Source organism: Vicugna pacos, chromosome 16 (assembly GCF_048564905.1).
Source record: "Vicugna pacos chromosome 16, VicPac4, whole genome shotgun sequence".
NCBI lineage: Eukaryota > Metazoa > Chordata > Mammalia > Artiodactyla > Camelidae > Vicugna > Vicugna pacos.
In genome coordinates, this window is record NC_133002.1 from 17,178,659 (window position 1) to 17,195,822 (window position 17,164).

The 17,164-nt window shown below is 59.1% G+C and overlaps 2 protein-coding genes across 9 annotated transcripts; one reads left to right on the plus strand and one right to left on the minus strand.

Annotated features, from left to right (window-relative positions):
* Positions 1-368: 368 nt before the first annotated feature.
* MFAP4 (microfibril associated protein 4) lies at positions 369-3,772 on the plus strand. Of its 6 annotated transcripts, none has more exons than XM_072938502.1 (7): positions 369-438; positions 864-973; positions 1,452-1,530; positions 1,739-1,962; positions 2,383-2,479; positions 2,553-2,735; positions 2,858-3,772. In XM_072938502.1, the coding sequence occupies exons 1-7, from the start codon at positions 384-386 to the stop codon at positions 3,103-3,105; spliced, it is 996 nt and encodes a 331-aa protein (XP_072794603.1). In that variant the 5' UTR covers positions 369-383; the 3' UTR covers positions 3,106-3,772. The 6 variants fall into 6 exon arrangements, with proteins under 6 accessions (XP_072794603.1, XP_072794604.1, XP_072794605.1 ...); XM_072938503.1 differs by having other exon boundaries at positions 1,808-1,962; XM_072938504.1 differs by lacking the exon at positions 864-973 and having other exon boundaries at positions 406-438.
* Positions 3,773-3,875: 103 nt separating this feature from the next.
* MAPK7 (mitogen-activated protein kinase 7) lies at positions 3,876-16,882 on the minus strand. Of its 3 annotated transcripts, none has more exons than XM_072938501.1 (7): positions 16,438-16,882; positions 14,674-14,774; positions 7,262-7,427; positions 5,541-6,619; positions 4,872-5,443; positions 4,435-4,568; positions 3,876-4,343 (listed from the first exon to the last, which is right to left on the minus strand). In XM_072938501.1, the coding sequence occupies exons 2-7, from the start codon at positions 14,708-14,710 to the stop codon at positions 4,190-4,192; spliced, it is 2,142 nt and encodes a 713-aa protein (XP_072794602.1). In that variant the 5' UTR covers positions 14,711-14,774; positions 16,438-16,882; the 3' UTR covers positions 3,876-4,189. The 3 variants fall into 3 exon arrangements, with proteins under 3 accessions (XP_072794602.1, XP_072794600.1, XP_072794601.1); XM_072938499.1 differs by lacking the exons at positions 14,674-14,774; positions 16,438-16,882 and adding exons at positions 8,022-8,258; positions 8,783-9,321; XM_072938500.1 differs by lacking the exons at positions 14,674-14,774; positions 16,438-16,882 and adding an exon at positions 8,783-9,319.
* Between the last annotated feature and the right edge of the window lie 282 nt (positions 16,883-17,164).

The following is a 17,164-nucleotide window of genomic DNA, read 5'->3' on the forward strand; positions in this document are numbered from 1 at the left end:
TGACCCGTGAGTGAACACAGGTGCGAGGCCCGCTCTGTGCCGGGCTCTGCGCTGGGACTGAGACCCAGACCCTGCCCGCTGGCGCTCACGGCCAAGGAAGGGGACGGCCAGCGGCCCTGCTGGGAGCAGAGCTGGTGCAGGCAGAAAGCCTGGTGTGGCTGAGCTGCACTTTAGGAGTCACGAGCAAGAAGGGATGCAGCGCCTAAGGTAGGCCGAGGTCAGTCTGCCGAGTCTTCTGGAGTCTGAAGTGAGAAGCGTATCCTTGGCCCTGCAGCAGCAGGGGGGCTGTAAGCAGGTGGCGGCAGGCGGCGTCTGGGAGGACTGTTCTGGCAGCCTGTGCAGAGGACGAAGGCAGGGAGGTCCGCGGGGAGGCTGGAGCACTGATGGGCGGGCACCCAGGAGGCGAGGGCCTGAGCCGGGATGGTCAGGCAGCTGCAGGTCAGGAGGGAAGAGGTGGGCTTCCAGGGAAACAGGCCCCTGGCTGAGCGGGGTGGGATAGGGGAGGAAAGGAGTGGGGCGAGATGAAGAAAAACAAAGGCGGCCTCTGTGGGAGGGGGAAGGAGGGGGCCTGAGGGGGCCGCAGCCAGGGGGGCTGGAGAGGGGCCCTGGCTTGGGCTGGGGCGGACGGCATTTGGACGCCAGCAGGCTGTGCTCTCACGGCTCAGAAATGTCCCAGTCCTGCCAGGAGACGCCTGGCTCCACTGCCCCTGCCCCCCCAGCCCCCGTCCCCGGCTCCCACATCAGGAGCTCTGAGGCCGCCCCCCACCCCTGCCTTCTGCTCCCCCAGAACAGGCCTCCCCTCCCCAGATGTACCCCCACCCCCACCATCCCTCAGCCTTCCCAGCAGCGCTAATGAATTGCAGGCCAAGGAAGGAGAGAGAAGATAAACAGAGGCGTGCAGAGGGGCCGGGGGTGCCTCGGGGCCGCAGGGGCGGTGGCGGAGGGGCTCTTGGGAGCACTGAGGCAGCGGGAGGTGAGCATCTGCAGTGCTGTGCTTAATGAGACACAGGTGGGCCCTTAGCCCAGGCCCAGCTCGCCACCCCCCTGCCCCCGACTGTGGAAGTGGATGCTGGTCCGGTGCCGGGGGAGGGGGAGAGGGGGCTCCGCAGCCGCGGGGCGGGGCTGGGGCGGCTGGCCGGGGCCCAGCACATAACTGGGCGGTTGCAGTCTGGGGCGCAGTCTGGGGCAGCAGACACCCAGCCACTCAGAGCTGAACTGGCAGCATGAAGGTACAGCTGGGGTGGGGGCCTCATGGCGTCCGGGGACCGAACCCGCTCCAGGGAGAGGGCCTCGCGGGGGGCCGTGAAGGCAAAGGGGGCTCTCGCGAGCCCACTCAGAGAGTGGGGTCCCCCAGGAGGGGTGGGGGAAGGGCAGAGCAGGGTTCCTGGCAGGGAAGCAGGGTCACGGGCTGTGGGAGGGGTCGGGGGGTGACCCTGTCCTTCTGTCACCAGGCTCTCCTGGCCCTACCGCTGCTGCTGCTGCTCTCCTCAGCCCCCTGCGCCCCCCAGGTCTCCGGGATCCGGGGAGATGGTAAGCCGCCCATGTCCCCAGTTGAGGCCTGGCTGACAGGCTGGGCCGGGAGGCTGTTCTGAGCCATTTTTCGGGGGTCAGACCTGGGCCTGAGTCCTAGGTCTGTGGGACTCGCTCTGCCACTAAAACAGGGCAGGTGGGGAGACCATCTTTGAGCAGCCCCTCTTGAAATGTGGGATTTCCTGTGACTGGACGCCCCCCCCACCAGCTCTGGGAAACCATGAGGTACAGGGGTGTCCGTCATGCCTGAGGCTCCTCTCCACACCCCCACCCCCAGCTCTGGAGAGGTCCTGCTTTCAGCAGCCCCTGGACTGCGACGACATCTACGCCCAGGGCTACCAGGTGGACGGCGTGTACCTCATCTACCCCTCGGGCCCCAGCGTGCCTGTGCCCGTCTTCTGCGACATGACCACCGAGGGTGGCAAGTGGACGGTGAGTGGGGGGGGACAGAGACCTGGATCGTGTCTGGCTGTGCGCCCGAGCCTCCCCATGTGAGCCTGCTCCTTCACCCCAACACGGCAACAATAACCCCAGCACAGCGTGAGCTGCCGCCACCACTGGATGAGGGGCCGTCCTCACGGTGACCCTGGAAGTGAGGCACCTTTTATAAATGAGGAACTGAAGCCCAGAGAGATACAGTAACACACCCCAGGTCACCCAGCCAGCACCAAGACTCGGCTCCAGGCGCCCAAATTCCATAATGCCCCTCCATCGCCTCCTGCTCCCAGCAGCAGCTCCCCGTTTAGCCCCCAGCTCAGTCCTTTCACAGCTGCCTCGACACCTGAGACCCATGCCTGGGTAGGGCCCCGGGCCCTGACCCTTGAAGGTCCAGGCCCATCCCCTCTGCTCCAGATTTTCCAGAAGAGATTCAACGGCTCAGTGAGCTTCTTCCGGGGCTGGAACGACTACAAGCTGGGCTTCGGGCGCGCGGATGGGGAGTACTGGCTGGGTAAGGCAGGGCCTGGTCGGGCGGGGGCGCCCCAAAGCCAGGGCCTTGCTGACAGGCTGCCTCTCCTCCCCAGGGCTGCAGAACCTGCACCTCCTGACGCTGAAGCAGAAGTACGAGCTGCGGGTGGACCTGGAGGACTTTGAGAACAACACAGCCTTCGCCAAGTACGCTGAGTTCTCCATCTCGCCCAACGCGGTCAGCGCCGAGGAGGACGGCTACACCCTCTATGTGGGGGGCTTCGAGGATGGCGGGGCAGGTACCCCAACCCGGCCAGCAGAGGGAAGGGTTGTGGGGACTGGGGTGCACCCCCACAGGCTGTGACCCACTCCCTGCAGCCCAGGGCTCAGCACGCCCTCAGCTGGCCCTCCCCTCTGCCAGGCGACTCCCTGTCCTACCACAGCAGCCAGAAGTTCTCCACCTTCGACCGGGACCAGGACCTCTTCGTGCAGAACTGTGCGGCCCTCTCCTCCGGAGCCTTCTGGTTCAGAAGCTGCCACTTCGCCAACCTCAACGGCTTCTACCTGGGTGGCTCCCACCTCTCCTATGCCAACGGCATCAACTGGGCGCAGTGGAAGGGCTTCTACTACTCCCTCAAGCGCACCGAGATGAAGATCCGCCGGGCCTGAGGGGCTGCCCCGCCCTGGCCCCCAAGGCCGCTCTGCTGCTCCCTCCGCTCTGGCCTCTCGCGGGGCCCGTCACACTCATTGCGTCCACCTCTCGGCCAGGCCTCTGCTCCCCGCCCCCCGAGGCTCCTCCGAAAGACACAGCTGTCCGGCCAGGACCTGGACCCTGTCCCTGAGGGGCTCTCCCAGGCTGCAGGCTTCTGGGCTCCACCTCAGCCGGCTTCCTGATTGGCCTCCTCCATCTGGGGCCACCAGAGCCAGTGAGACTGGCTGGCGCAGTCCGATCTATGCTCACAGCACACACCGGGCCACTTGCATGTGGCCACTGCTGCCATCCCCAGCAGTCCCTCTGACCAGTAGAGCATCTCTCATCCTCTGCCTCTCCCAACAGCTTTACCCCAGTGCTGAGCACCGTGGACCCCAGCCCCGTCTCACTGTGGCCCTTAGCCTCCCGCCTTCCCCTCCCGGATGCCCCAGGCCCGATACTGAAACCATACTCCCCTCCAGCTACGCAGGCCACCCCAGAACAGCCACAGCCCAGGAAGGCACAGTTGTGAGGTACCCCCACCTGCCCCGGGGGTGAGCTGATGGTGGGAGAGGGCAGAGGATGCCCTCTGTGGGGATGGAGGCAGGTGGGGAGCACAGGTCTCAATAAACCTCAGGACCTGAAGGAACTGGCCTCGGCTGTCATGCACGCAGACGCATTTGCTTGATCCCCAACGGGGTTCCCTACAGACGGCACCCTGCCCTCAAATCCAAAAACACACCCGGAGTTAGACGCTAAAGGAAACCTTGTTTCACAGGCTTCGTTTTCATGGCAAAACATTGTGTAATAACAGTAACAATACTACAACTATTAATAAAAATACGATACTGAAGAGGACCGCTCGGGGGCAGGGCTCGTCCAATCCCGCGGGGCTCGCTGCTGGCTCAGGTGGCTGCTTAAGGCCGCAGGGTGGGTCTGAGATGACCCTGCAGAACCACCAGACCTGAGCTTCCCCAGCAGGGCCCCGAGCGCCAGCCCTTGGGCGTTCCTGCGATCTTGGAGCTGGGTCTGCCCCTGGCAGCAAGGCACAGACTGTGGGCCTCAGGGCTCCTGGAGGTCAGGCAGGTCAGCCAGCAGCATCGGGGAGTCCATCTGGATCTCACGCTGCAGGGACTCGATGTCTGCAGGGTTCATGCCGTGGCCCTCAAGCCAGTCAGCAAGCAGGGAGGCCGAGAGCGGGGCCGAGTCTGCCTGGCTGCAGCGGAGGGAGGGGAGAGTGGAGGCGGCTGGTGCAGAAGTGGGAGCCCCTACCCACAGCCCCTCCAGCAGCCCGGCCAGCATCTTACCCATCCTGGGGCCCGTCAGCCACGCCCATTTCGAAAGACTGGTTTAGGAATTCCTCAAGGTCAAAGCCAACACCGTAGCCGGCCCCACTGCCCTTCGGTGTGCCCGAGAACACAGGGGGCAAGGGGTCCTCCACCTGCAGAGGGTGACGGCAGCTTGCAAGGTAGGCCCCAACAGGAGCCGACGGGGGTCTGCTGGGCACCCCATCCTGACACTGCCCACGGTGACCGCGCCAGCCTGGACAAACACCAAGTGCTGCCCGCGGTCAGTGCCACGCTCTTTCTGTGAGTGAGGGGACAAGTTAAGGAGACGGAAACCTGCCCACTGATCAGCTCTCCCGGAGCAGACACGTCACAGCGCCTCCAGCCCCCAAGGACTTCCCAAACCCACTTCCTGGGCTCAGATCCAGGCGTCCCCAGGGCTGGACTCCTCCTCTCACCTGCGACTTGGACAGCTGCTGGGTCACCAGGTTGACGTCGTCGGGCGACTCTGAGGTGGAGGGCTGAGGGGGCCTCCCGGGGTCTGGAGGGGGTGGGCCAGAAGGGAAGTAAGGCAGAACACTCAGGGCACTGGGGCCCGGCAGCCCGGGGGCCGGCACCAGGGACTGGGGGGCCAGGAGGCCTGGGGCGGGGGCGGCGGCAGCGGTCTGGAGTGGGGCAGGTGCAGGCCCCGGGGCTGGGCAGGCAGGCTGTGGTGGGGGGCCGGCAGGAGGGCTCGGGGGCTGGGCCGGCGGCGGCGTGGGCGCAGGGGCAGGGGGCCGGGCCATGCGAGTCCAGCGCTCCAGAAGGCTCCGGTCATTGTCGCTGAGCACCAGCCCCGCCAGAGGGTCGGCGGAGGGGCCCCCGGAGGCCCCGGCACCCCGCTCCTTGCGCTCCCGCTCCTGCCGCCGCTTCTCCCGCTCCTTGGCCCGCTCCTGCCGCCGCCGCCGCTTCTCCTCCCGCTCCCGCTGGCGCTCCTGGGCTGTCACTGGCTTCCGAGGCTCAGGGGCCTCCAGGGGGGCGCTGGGGCCGTCTGTGGGGAAGATGGGCAGGGGGAAGGTAAGGGCCTGTCCCAGCCAGGATCCCCCTCCGCCCCCGCTCCCCAGCCAGCCGCTGCCTCTGCCAGGCACCTCGGAGTCGGCTCCGCAAAGACTTGAGCAGGGCGGCCTTGAGGGCCGCCTTGGTGTTGTCTGAGATGGCCCCCTCCCTCTTGGGAGGGGCTGGTTCACTGGCTGGCGGGGGTGGCTGCAGGGTCAGATCAAAGGTGTCAGGCGCAGGCCCAGGGTGAGGTGGTGGAGCTGGCGGTGGGGACTCCATGGCGCAGTCCCCACTGGGAGCCCAAGGACTGGGCATCTCAACGTCGGGGCAGCTAGGCTCACTGGCCACAGGCTGCAGGGAAGGCTGGAAGCGGATCTGCTGGCGGATGCCCTCACGCCGCGTGTGGAAGTCCTCGATCTCTGCCACGATGGCCTCCTTAATACGCTCCCGGGTCAGGGCTTCACGGTCAAAGGCAAAGTCAAAGGGTGGCGCACAGTCAGGCTCATCATCAGGGTCATGGTACTTGGCCAGGAAGGGGTGGCGCAGGGCGGCAGCGGCAGAGATGCGGGCACTGGGCTCAAAACGCAGCATGCGCCCCAGCAGGGAGAGGGCCTGGCGGTCAGCACCCGGGTACACTGTCTCCCAGGGCACGGGCTGGCGTGGCGGCAGGCTCTGGATATAGGCCCGCACCCTCTCAGCCCCGACAGCCTGGATCACGGCTGGCGACGGGGTGCCCAGCACCGTCATGATCAGCTGCAACTGGTGCACGTAGTTTTTGCCTGGGAAGAGCTGGCGCCGGGCTAGCATCTCACCAAAGATGCAGCCCACAGACCACAGGTCGATGGCCTGCGTGTACTCGTGCAACGAGAGCATGAGCTCAGGGGCGCGGTACCAGCGTGTGGCCACGTACTCGGTCATGAAGTACTGGTGGTCGGCAGGCGAGGCGCACAGGCCGCGGGCCATGCCGAAGTCCCCGATCTTGAGCTCACAGTTCTCGTTCACCAGCAGGTTGGAGGGCTTGAGGTCCCGGTGGATGACCTGAGCCGAGTGCATGTACTTGAGGCCTCGCAGCAGCTGGTACAGAAAGTAGCGCACGTGCTCCAGCGTCAGCGGCTGTGACGAGTGGATGATCTGGTGCAGGTCGCTCTCCATCAGGTCCAGGACCACGTAGCTAAAGGGGCAGGGGAGACAGGCAAGAGCTGACTTGGCCACACTCCGGCCCCATCCTCACCACACCCTCCCTCCCAGCTCCACAGTTCACAGCCTTACTCTCAGGATCTGGAGGGGCCACCACGTGGCACAAAGGTTCTAAATTCTCTACAACTCTTCCATGAACTTAAGTGAAGTGGGATCACTTTCCCTCCAGACCTAGTTTCAGCATCACAGCAGAGAGGGGGCTGGACTAAACCAGGGTTGGCCAATAGATTTAGTTCAGGGGCCCCCTCCGTTGTTTGGTAGTGGCTGCTTGGATGGCTATGGGCAATCTGTAGAGGTTTGTCCATTTTCTACACAGAAGTGTTCCTAGGTTGATCAGTGATGTCTGCTATGGAGTAGGAAAGCAGATGCAGGACGAATATCCTACGTTTACCAGCCTGTGTACTGAGATCCTGTACACTTCTTATGTCTATTCATCTCTTGGGAAATCACAAGTGCCACTGGGAAAGCCCTACGGGAGCACTGGTACTGGAATCGAGGGGATTTTCCCAGTCTGCCTCACGTTAGGTTCAGCTGCCCTCCTGGAGCTTCAGCAAGATGGTCCCTACCTCCCACAGAGGCCCCAGCTCTGCCTCCCTCTCCCGTGCCCACTCCTTACACAGACTTGAACTCGCCATAGGGCACGGTGGGCCTCAGGATGTCTTTGATGGCGATGATGTTGTCGTGCTTGAAGTGTTTGAGGATCTTCAGCTCCCTGAGGGTCCGCTTGGCATTGGTCACCACATCAAAAGCATTGGGGATCTTCTTAATGGCCACCTGCTGGCCTGGGGATTAGGGAAAAGGCAGATACCATAAGGTACCTTGATGCAGCTGCAGAGGGGCACAAGGCCGCTTTCAACCGCTCCTGGCTAGAATGCAAACGACCACAGTTCTTGTATACTGAGTGTGTACCATGTGCCAAGTCCAGTGCTAAGCACACTTCCCCCTCACCTCTACTGCAAGGCAGGTACTCACAGCCCAGTCAGAGATGTGAAGACCTAAGCTCGGTAACCTGCCGGGCGTTGCACAGCTAGTTAGTAGGAATCTGTACTCTAATGCTGGCGCTCCCTCTACCTCCCTGCACCCTCTCCTTTCCAGACCCCGCCCACCCCACCACCAATCCCTTGGCCAGTCTCTGGCCCAGAAACACATTCTGGGGAAGCTCCATTCTTGACTAACTGGGGTTGTCATCTTTCTAAGGAGAAAGTAGGCTGCCACCACGCCAGAGTTTCAGAACCTGTGCCCAAGACACAGGCCGCCACCCAGACGGCCCCTGACCAGCATGTGCTGACTTGAGCCAGAGTTCACATCCAGCCTTCCCCGCCGGCTGTCTGAGACGGGGCGGGCCTCACTCCCCGGGAGCCGGTTTCCACGCTCACCGGTGAGGCGGCGGCGCGCGGAGGACACCACCCCGTAGGCCCCGTTGCCTATGGTCTCGATGATCTCGTACTCGTCCCCCACGTCGAAGGTCACGTCGAAGGAGCGGGCCTTCAGCAAGGCCAGGTTCTTGGCCGCCACGGAGGCGGCGGTGACGGCGGGCTCCGCCTTCACCGGCCCCGGAGGCTCCCCGGAGCCGTCCTCGCCGTCTTCCTCCTTCAGGGGCTCGGCCATGGCGTCTGCGTGGACACGCGGGTGAGGAGGGGCCCGCCCCCGAGCTCAGGGGCCCTCGGAGCCTCCGGGGCCCCAGGCCGAAGGGGGCCAGGCAGGGGCCAGAGCGAGCGGCCGCACGCAGCCCCGGTCCCGCACCTGCGCGGGAGCCCAGCGCTCAGGTCCGCGCGGGACGCGGGGTCGGCGGTGGGGGAGGTGCCGCGAGGCGCGGTCCAGGAAGAAAGCGAGGGGCGGGGCGGCTCCTTTTCTCTCTGCACGTTCGGCGGTGGCGCCTCACCCGACGCCGCCCGGGGCCCTCCGAGGCGCCGGCACCCTGCCTCCCCGGCCTCCTGTTCCGGGGTCGGGGTCAGAGACCCCAAGAGCCGCTCTCTCACTGGGCGCAGAAGCCTCCACCACCTCAGCGGCGCGCTCTGCCCCGCCGGTCCCCGGCCCCGCCTCCCAAGACCGCGCCCCTGCAGCTCCTGGCCAGTCCCTGGGCTGCCTCTGCGGAGGTGCCCACCCCTGCCACTTGCTGCGTCCAATGAGAACCCACCTGCCGAGGAAGCCACGCCTCTGCCCGCGCGCGCGCCGCTGTCCAGCCGGCGGGAGGGAGCCGCCCGACTGGAGCTCGGCGCTACGCCGGGTGCGCTGCGGCCACGCGCCGTCCTCTGACGCATGCGCGCTAGCAGCCCCGGGCACCGCTAGAGTGGGCGGCATCGCCTTCTGCGTGCGCGCGTGCGCGCATCCCCTCCGATCCGCCAGGTCTCCGGCCAGTTGCTGCTGGCCCCGGGAGCTCGGAGGGGTGAGGTGACCGGAAGTTACCCTGATGACTGCATCACGCAATCCCTTTCCTTTAGGCTCCTCTTCCCTTATCAGGCCTTATCGCCCCAGGAATTGCGTCCCCCGTTTTCCCGATGGGTCCTGGGAGCCCGGCGCTGGGAATGCGTCATCCTAGGTAGACGGTGATCGGTCACGTCCAACCACAGAGATCCCGGTCCTGCGGGGTTCTAGAGCGTCGGCCCGAGGCCGCCATGACTTCCGGGGGCTGGTCCCCGCCGCAGCGCTTCCGGCGTCCCCGGGCCTCGGCTCGCGGCGCCCTGGCCTCGGGCCACCCCCGCGTGCTGGGGCCCCGCCCCCGCCCCCCGCCCCCCGCGCCGGGACCGTGCGCTCAGCTCCGCCCGCAGAGGGCAGAGCCGGTGCCGGTGCTGAGGAGCCGAGGCCGCGGGGCAGCCCCGGGGGGCGTGTCCGCCAAGGCGGGACCAGGGCCGGGGCGCGGGGGCGGGCGGGACCCAGCGGCCAGGGGGTTGGGTCCTTCCGTCGCGGACTGGTGGCCGGAGAGTGATCCAGACCGGCCGGAGATCCAGACCGGAAGGAATTTTGTTTTGTTTACATTCCCCACTGTTTATTTTTAACTAAAACATACAGACTTCCAGGTAACATGACTATCGCTCAATTATTTTTCACAAACTTAACACATCAATGTATTGAACTCAGATGCAGAAAAACAAAAAACCCTCAATATTACCAGCCTCTTCTGTTTTCTGGTGCTGACGGTTCCCTTCTGTTAACTCTTTGGCATACTGGGTTGTTTTGGTTTATTTTATTTTTTTGCACTGAATTTTTAAAGGTTCACTGGGATGCGTGTATTACGATGGAAAAGTAGAGACGGCATTCTTAGAAACGCAACGTAGGCGACAATGTGTTTAGGAATATAAGATCAGCCCCAGGACAAATAGATATATAGTAGTCAGACATGTAAAAATCGTGGGCCTCCTGAGTTAAAGCTGAACTATAAATATTTCTGATCTTCCTGAGAGCAAGGAAAAAGCCAGATTCTCTTGTTATGTGATTTGCATTAATGGGAAGTGGACGTTTTCTGCACTGAGTTCTGAAAATATTTCTCTGATGGCCTTTCCTTAGGTAACAAGGTAAACAGTCTTCCCTAACTCTGAAATACAAGACACAGGCTAAGTTGTGCGGTGTCCCTCAGTGTAAACAGAGGGCGTAAAACAGCAGGGCACGTAAACATGGCTTTCAAGGGACAGCTGTGTGATGGTCCCGTCTGGCCCAGAAATAAAACATAAAATATCAGAAAAGACAAACTGTAAATCCTTCAAATACTTCTCTATACAAGTTACAGACAGTTCAACATTATCCAGCAAAAACTCCCTGTTTCTCATTTACTTTTGAATCCAGTATGAGCTGCTTTATTTCTGCTCCCACTAGGCCCTGACACTGTCCTGGAAAAGTCATCAATTACCTGAACTTCTTCAGTCCTTGCCTTACTGAGCTTGCTGTCTATGACACAACTGACTACTTCAAGAAAAGGTTGGCATGTATCTGGAGGAAACTCTTAATTCAGAAAGACACCTGCATCCCAATGTTCACAGCAACACTTCATACAATAGCCAAGACATGCAAACAACCTAAGTGTCCATCAACAGATGACTGGATAAAGAAAATGTGGTATACACACAAACACGCATGCACACACGCACGCACAATGGAATACTACTCAGCCATAAAAAAGAATGAAATAATGCCACTTGCAGCAAGATAGATGGAACTGGAGACTGTCATACTAAGTAAAGCCAGAAAGAGAAAGAAAAATACCATATGATATCACTTATATGTGGAATCTAAAACCACCCCCCCCACACAAATGAACTTATTTACAAAACAGAAACAGACTCACAGACACAGAAAAGAAACTTATGGTTACCAAGGGGAAAGAAGGTGGGAAGGGATAAATTGGGAGTTCGAGATTTGTAGATACTAACTACTATATATTAAATAGATAAACAACAAGTTACTATTCTACAGCACAGGAACTATATTCAATATTTTGTAGTAACCTGTAATGGAAAAGAATATGAAGAAGAATATGTGTATGTACATGTATGACTGAGACATGCTGTACACCAGAAATTGACACAACATTGTGAACTGACTATACTTCAATAAAAAAGAAAACAAAAAGAAAATTTGTTTCATATGACTGAAAACTCAAGTAATAATAAAAAGGTTCAAGTGAAAAATGTTGGTCTCACCCCAGGTGGCCGCATTTATAGTTTCATACTGGAGGTAAGAAGAAACATTATAAATTCAACATGAGCAAATGCTAACGCACATTCTTATCCACCCTCCCCTTCTCTATACAAAAGGCAATGTGTTATTTACACTTTCTCTGAAGATCATTCAATATCAAAAACCAGAGGGGGGCATCTCTCATTCTTCTTTCAGTAACAACTTTTTTTGAGATATAATTCACATACTATAAAATGTTTATAGTGTACAATTCACTGTGAAAGCAGAGATAGACCACATTTTGTTTATCCAATCATCAGCTGATGGATATGTGGGCTGTTTTCACTTGTTGGCTGCTCAGCCCATTCAAGTACCAGTTTTGTGTGGACCTAGGCATCCCATTCTCTTGGGCACACACCTAAGAGTGGGACTGCTGGGTCATATGGTAAACTTTTTTAACTTCTTGAGGAACTGCCAAACTGTTAACTTCAGTGGCTGCACCGCTTCAAACTTCACCAGTATATCTGAGGGTTCCATTTTGTCTGTTTGTCTGGAGCAGTTCGATCAATACACCCATGAGTCCCACCAGGGGTGATTGTTCCTTCTGCTCCCACCCTCTCCTGGCCACACTCCCCAGAAGCCAGCAGGACACAAACACCCTTCGCATCCTACAGCCCTTAAAATCCAGGAACCCCATCTACCCTGCCATTTCTCAGAGAGAAAGAAATTTGTAGCTACTAGAAAGAAACATCCTAAAAATGTCAAAAGTACTTATAATCAGCTACGTACGTAGCAGCATAACTCATGCATAGGTCATTCTGTAACAGCAGGATATAAAAAATCACGCGTTTTCATCAGGTAGAAAAGAAAACTGAGGAAGTGACTTTAACCATGCAATCTCCACTTAGATTCTTCTCGACCACCATGTGGAGACACTTACGGGGCTTTGTCTCATCTGGGACTCTTTAAAAATATCCTGTTGTCCCTGTCCCATCCTTGGAGACTTCAGTCCATTAAAAAATGATGTCATTCTCAATTCTCCTGGTTCTCAGCAGTCTCTCTTCCTAGGGAGCCTCTCCCACCATCCCCTGGACCCGACTCTCCCTTCCCTCAACCACCTGTCTCTCCTGGGCTGGAACTCCTAAGAGCACCTGGGAAGGAGTGGGGTCCCAGAGGAAAGAAACTGTCTGCCAGGACCATGGAGAGTGGCCAGCAGTGCCGCCCCTCCCCCAAGCCAGTCAGGCCATGCCTCTGCACCTCCAAGACCCAAAGATGAGGGCCCTGCACAATGTCATCCAGAAATTCACACAACATGTCAAAATTAGGAGATCTTGAGGGAACACAGAGATTTCCCCACTGTGAACCCAAACATCCACAACCAGGGCTGCTGTCTGCTGGTTCTGGCTCCCTGCCCCTCAGCAGGCATTCCTGAGGATCAGTTGGGCCTACGTCCTCATCAACTGGGCATCTGATCAGATTGGTTGGGGCCTGTGCCATGTGAGTCAGTCGGTACTTTAAATGCCACCCCATCCTCAGCAGTGACCTGGGGCTAAGCACACCCCATTATCCCTTTGGTTAAACACCTGGACTGTTGCGTTTTCTTAGAGCAGGACGGTTGTGCTTCTGGAAGCCATGTCTTTCCACACAGGAGGAAAACAAAACCAGACGTGGAGCTGCACTTGTTAAGATCAACAGAAGCCAGGATGGTTCTTTGTGGAGGTGAAGATTGGCAGCTCCACACTCATCCTAACTGCCTTGCGCCTTGCTCCCTCAACCCAGGCACTAGTTCCCAGACTCCCTTGCAGCTACAAGTGACCCTGGATCATTGTGGCTCATGGGTTGTGCGTGGAGGTCCCCATCCATGAATCCCCCAGTCAGTGGATCATGTCACATGTCCTCTCCTACGAGAAGTCCTGCTGGGAACCTCAGCTTCTCCCCACCTCCGCCCAGAACACAGCGCTGTACCTGGAGCTCAAACAGCTGTCTTATTACAAGGACAACGGCCACATGCATAAGAGGCAGGGCGGGAAGGTAGGAAGGACCTGGGTCCCTGGTGGCACAGCCGAGCCAGGTGTCGGTTCTGGACCGTCTTGATGTTTGAGACAAACGACCCTTCTGTATTTAAGCCCTGATTGCATTTTCCGTCAGATGTAGCCTGCCATGCTGTGTGCCTGATGCATGACCCCTGACCTGTTTCCCTTATCTGCCTGGCTTTGGCTGACACTGAGCTTACACCCAATGGACTAAACATGACTGGTTTTTAGAGACCTGCAACATTCTCCAGAATCTGGCCAGCAATTCAACTTGTCTACAAGCCAGTTGGACTCTAATCACATCATCACCTCCACTATGGAGATCGTTACTACCATTTGCCACGCCCTGCGATGTCGGGATCTCATGATTCCTGTTTTCCTGGAAGTTGAGACCCAGAGAAGTTAAGCAATCAGCCCAAGATCACACAGCTAGCAACCAGGGAAAGCATAGACTGGAATCCAGGGCCGCCTGACTCACTTCTCTACAGCTCCCCCTGCTGGCTGACTACTGGAAGAAGCCACTCCTGGCATGTCCCCCTTGAATTTCAGGGTAAAAGGAGCAGGTCTCACCCCTGGCCAGGGATTACCCCAGCCCTTCTGATGACATTCCTGGAGGCCAAGAGCCCAGGCCATGCCCAGAGCGAGGCAACGACTTTTCCAGGACCACAATGCAAGGTGGGGACAGGATGGAGATAGAAATACCCTCCCTGGGCCCTGCCCAGACCCAGACCTGGTTATCCTGTTGTGCTGCTGAAGGCTGGCGTCCCTGACTCTTCCTCCCCACCTCCCCTGACTCCAGACTCTCCCTCTGGCTGGAATCTGAGGGCTCAGCCCTGGCCCCCAAAGCCATCTACTAACTTGTTCACTCACTCACGTAGACACTTGACAACCATTCGGTAAGTGGGTGCTCAGGGAGCCGAGCGTGGTTCAGGAGACCAGTGAGGCCACAGCCCCCTTGTCACAGGGCTGTGACGGGGGTAAGGGTCGCAGAGAAAGCCCCTGGAGCCACATGGGCTTGCCCGGAGGAGGGGACAGTTAGCTGGATGGTGAAGTTCCACAGGAAGGTGGCAGAAAAGGTGGAAGGAATATTCCAAGAGTGAAGGAACGGTACGTGCAGATGCTGTGAGGCACTGAAATATGCACTTGGAAATAGTGGGTTTGAGTTTCTATGGATTCCACCTCAACCAAAAGCGAGCACAGACAATTTCTAAGAAGGTGGTGCATGTGCGCAGACATCCACGACTCTGAGGCTGAGGGTAGGGGGACCCAACAGGCCAGGGTGGCGTGGCCCCTCCACGGGGGGAGGGCTGTCAGAGGGAAGACTTGGGGCCCAGGGTCTGAGACCCTGGTTCGAGCTCGAGGAGCAGCTATGCCTCTGACTCACCGTGATCTTGGGAAGCGTTGCCATCCCCACCTGCCATAGGGCAGCAGCTCTGTTCTCCTGGAGTCGCTGTGAAGAGCCTGTGGTGTGGGTGCTGCTGAGCCCTGCGGAGCAAGGAGACGGGGAGGGTCAGTGTGGTCACCTGGCGTCTGCCTCTCCTCTGAGTCGGAGGTGGTATGAAGGAAAAGCTGGGCTGGTCTAACAAGATAACTTACAAGTCTAGGAATGTGAAGGAGAGGCTGGGCTGGGCTAACAAGATACACAAATCTAAGTATCGGAATACTGATCTGAGTTCTGCTGGACTAACTAACTTGTAAATCTAAGTTAATTAGTGTTGGTTTGTTGTTCATGTTTTTTTTGCTAGCCAGTTGGGTTTTCAAAGATATATATCTGGCTTTGGAATGTTGGTTTGCTGTCTCCCTGCCTCCACTTTTGGGATAATGATGCTGCTAAAGCTGTTCCATGCCTATTGGCCGAATACCCCTAGCTTGTACTTTACCCTGTAAAACCTCATGCACACGTCTTGGAGGTGCTCAGAGCTTCGGAGCACAAGCCCATCTGAGCCCGCCGGCGTAATACATCTGAGTACTCCAACCCTCCCAGTGGTGCTTGTTTCTTGGCTGGCCTGTTGTTTCCGTAACAGTGGGGCAGGGCTGGGCGCCCCCGACCCAGGCACCTGGGGGGGCCAAGGTCTGTAAGCAGGATGCCTGCCCCCTGCCGGGCACTGGCACCCTGGTGCAGGCTGTGCTCTCGTGGTTTCCTCTCTTCCAGGCCAGTTCCCCTTTGCTCAGTGACTTGGGGAGAGCAGTCTGGCTCTGGCCTGCTGCTGGCCAGCACCACGGACAAAGGGTGCCACTGATGCCCTTCGACGCCTGAGTCAGCTTCTGGCCCCACCCAGCCTGAATGGCTGGCACTGGGCACTCTCCCCGCCCCCTCCCTTGGGCTGCAGTACGTCCCCAGTCTCATGGGGCTTGTCCTGAGGGGCCTGTGAAAGTCCAACGGAGGACACAGCTCTGCTGAGAGGGAGCTGGGGGGTGCGGAGTTTGGGGAGGACGTAAGCCCAGGAAGGTGCTCAGGGCAGGAAGTTTTGGGGCACATTCACTGCAGCCCTGACCCCTGCACAGACCCGTACAGCCCACCCCAAGAGCTGCACAGGGTCCCCCTGAGGCTGCCTCACACCAGCACCTGCAGAGACGCCTTCCGCCTCCAGTCCGACTGTCCTGACCTGAAGGCCAGCCTGCCCAAGGGCTCCTGGTGCACTAGCCCCCTGCCGGCCCACCCCACCTCGATTCCCTGGCTCTTGTGGAATGGAGCCCCAGGGGGTAGGGACCAGGCCTAGTGGCATTAGGAGGGACTAGAGGGGCAGGTGGGGGCCATCTCGGGACTGCACCCCTGATGGCTCCCCAGAGACTCTACTCCATGGGAAGACTCCCCCTTTTGGTTCTGGGGGAACTCGGGGCAGCCTTTGACACAGCTGGGTTCTACGCTACAGGATTATTAGAGAATAGCAAGTGTTTTGTTGAAAACTGACTTTTGTGTAATCCTGAGAGCTTCAAAAGGCACAAGGAGGAAAGAGGAGGGAGACAGTGGTGGGATCCACAGAGACGCATGTTAACTGGAATGGGGAGATGCGAGGGAGGGAGAAGGGATGTGACCATGTCCCTGGGGAGGCCGATTCCCACCTAAGCCCCTGCTCCCACCCCTCCCGCCTCCCCAGTCTCAGCCTCAGCTGTCAGACAAGTGATGCTGGCAAGTTTCTTTGCTCACCTAGGGGGGAGGCGTCCGGGGGCCCAGGCTGGCTGTGAGCCTCCTTCTCTCTCCCGCACAGGTGTCTGATACGACCCCCCAGGTCTGCTCCCAAGGCAGCAGCTGGCTGCTGGGGGGGGGGTTACCTGGGCTCCCTGCTCGAGGCCCAACCTCCCTGAAGTCTACACATCTGTTCATCCATTCTTTTCCTGGATCCAGGAGGTTTCTAATGCCGCCTTTGATACCTCTCAGCCAAGGGGCGCACCGGGGCTGCCCCAGGACCAGGCAGAGGAGGCAGTGAGCGCCCTCAGCCTGTGGGGTCCTAGGTTTGAATCCTGGCTCAGTTTCTCACCCGCTACCTCTCTGAATCTGCTTCCTTTTTTGTGTAATAAAGACGTATTCAATTATTCATTCATTGCACTAGCTGCCAACAGTGGTCACACGAGCCAGGAAGCAGACACAAGGTTGGCGGGGGCCCCCAAGCTCGTGGAGTCTGGGTGGGAGGCAAGCACTAGCCGGAACTGTGACACTAAGAAATGTGCAAGTACGAACGGAGGCGGGTGCTGCGAGGAAGCGCGGGTGGCCCGCCGCGTGCAGCGTCCTGCAGAGCCCCGCGCTCGGGCTCGCTCTTTCCTCGACGGCAGGTGCCTGGATGCCGGGTGCTGCCCCTCCGGGGGCCTGCTTCCCCGCCGCACACTGAGGCGCGGTGGCTCAGGTTGAAGGGTTCTTGAAGCCCCTCCCAGATTTG

Bases quoted from the DNA above. Each gene is read 5' to 3' on its own strand.
- MAPK7 (XM_072938499.1), bottom strand. From the start codon at position 8,906: ATGCGTCAGAGGACGGCGCGTGGCCGCAGCGCACCCGGCGTAGCGCCG. The intron at 7,428-8,021 runs GTGAGCGTGGAA...CCTAATCCCCAG, and splicing joins CGCGCGCCGCCGCCTCACCG to GCCAGCAGGTGGCCATTAAG. The intron at 4,569-4,871 runs GTGAGAGGAGGA...CACCCTCTGCAG, and splicing joins AGCAGCTGTCCAAGTCGCAG to GTGGAGGACCCCTTGCCCCC.
- MFAP4 (XM_072938502.1), top strand. From the start codon at position 384: ATGGGCGGGCACCCAGGAGGCGAGGGCCTGAGCCGGGATGGTCAGGCA. The intron at 974-1,451 runs GTGAGCATCTGC...TTCTGTCACCAG, and splicing joins GAGCACTGAGGCAGCGGGAG to GCTCTCCTGGCCCTACCGCT. The intron at 2,736-2,857 runs GTACCCCAACCC...CCCCTCTGCCAG, and splicing joins CTTCGAGGATGGCGGGGCAG to GCGACTCCCTGTCCTACCAC.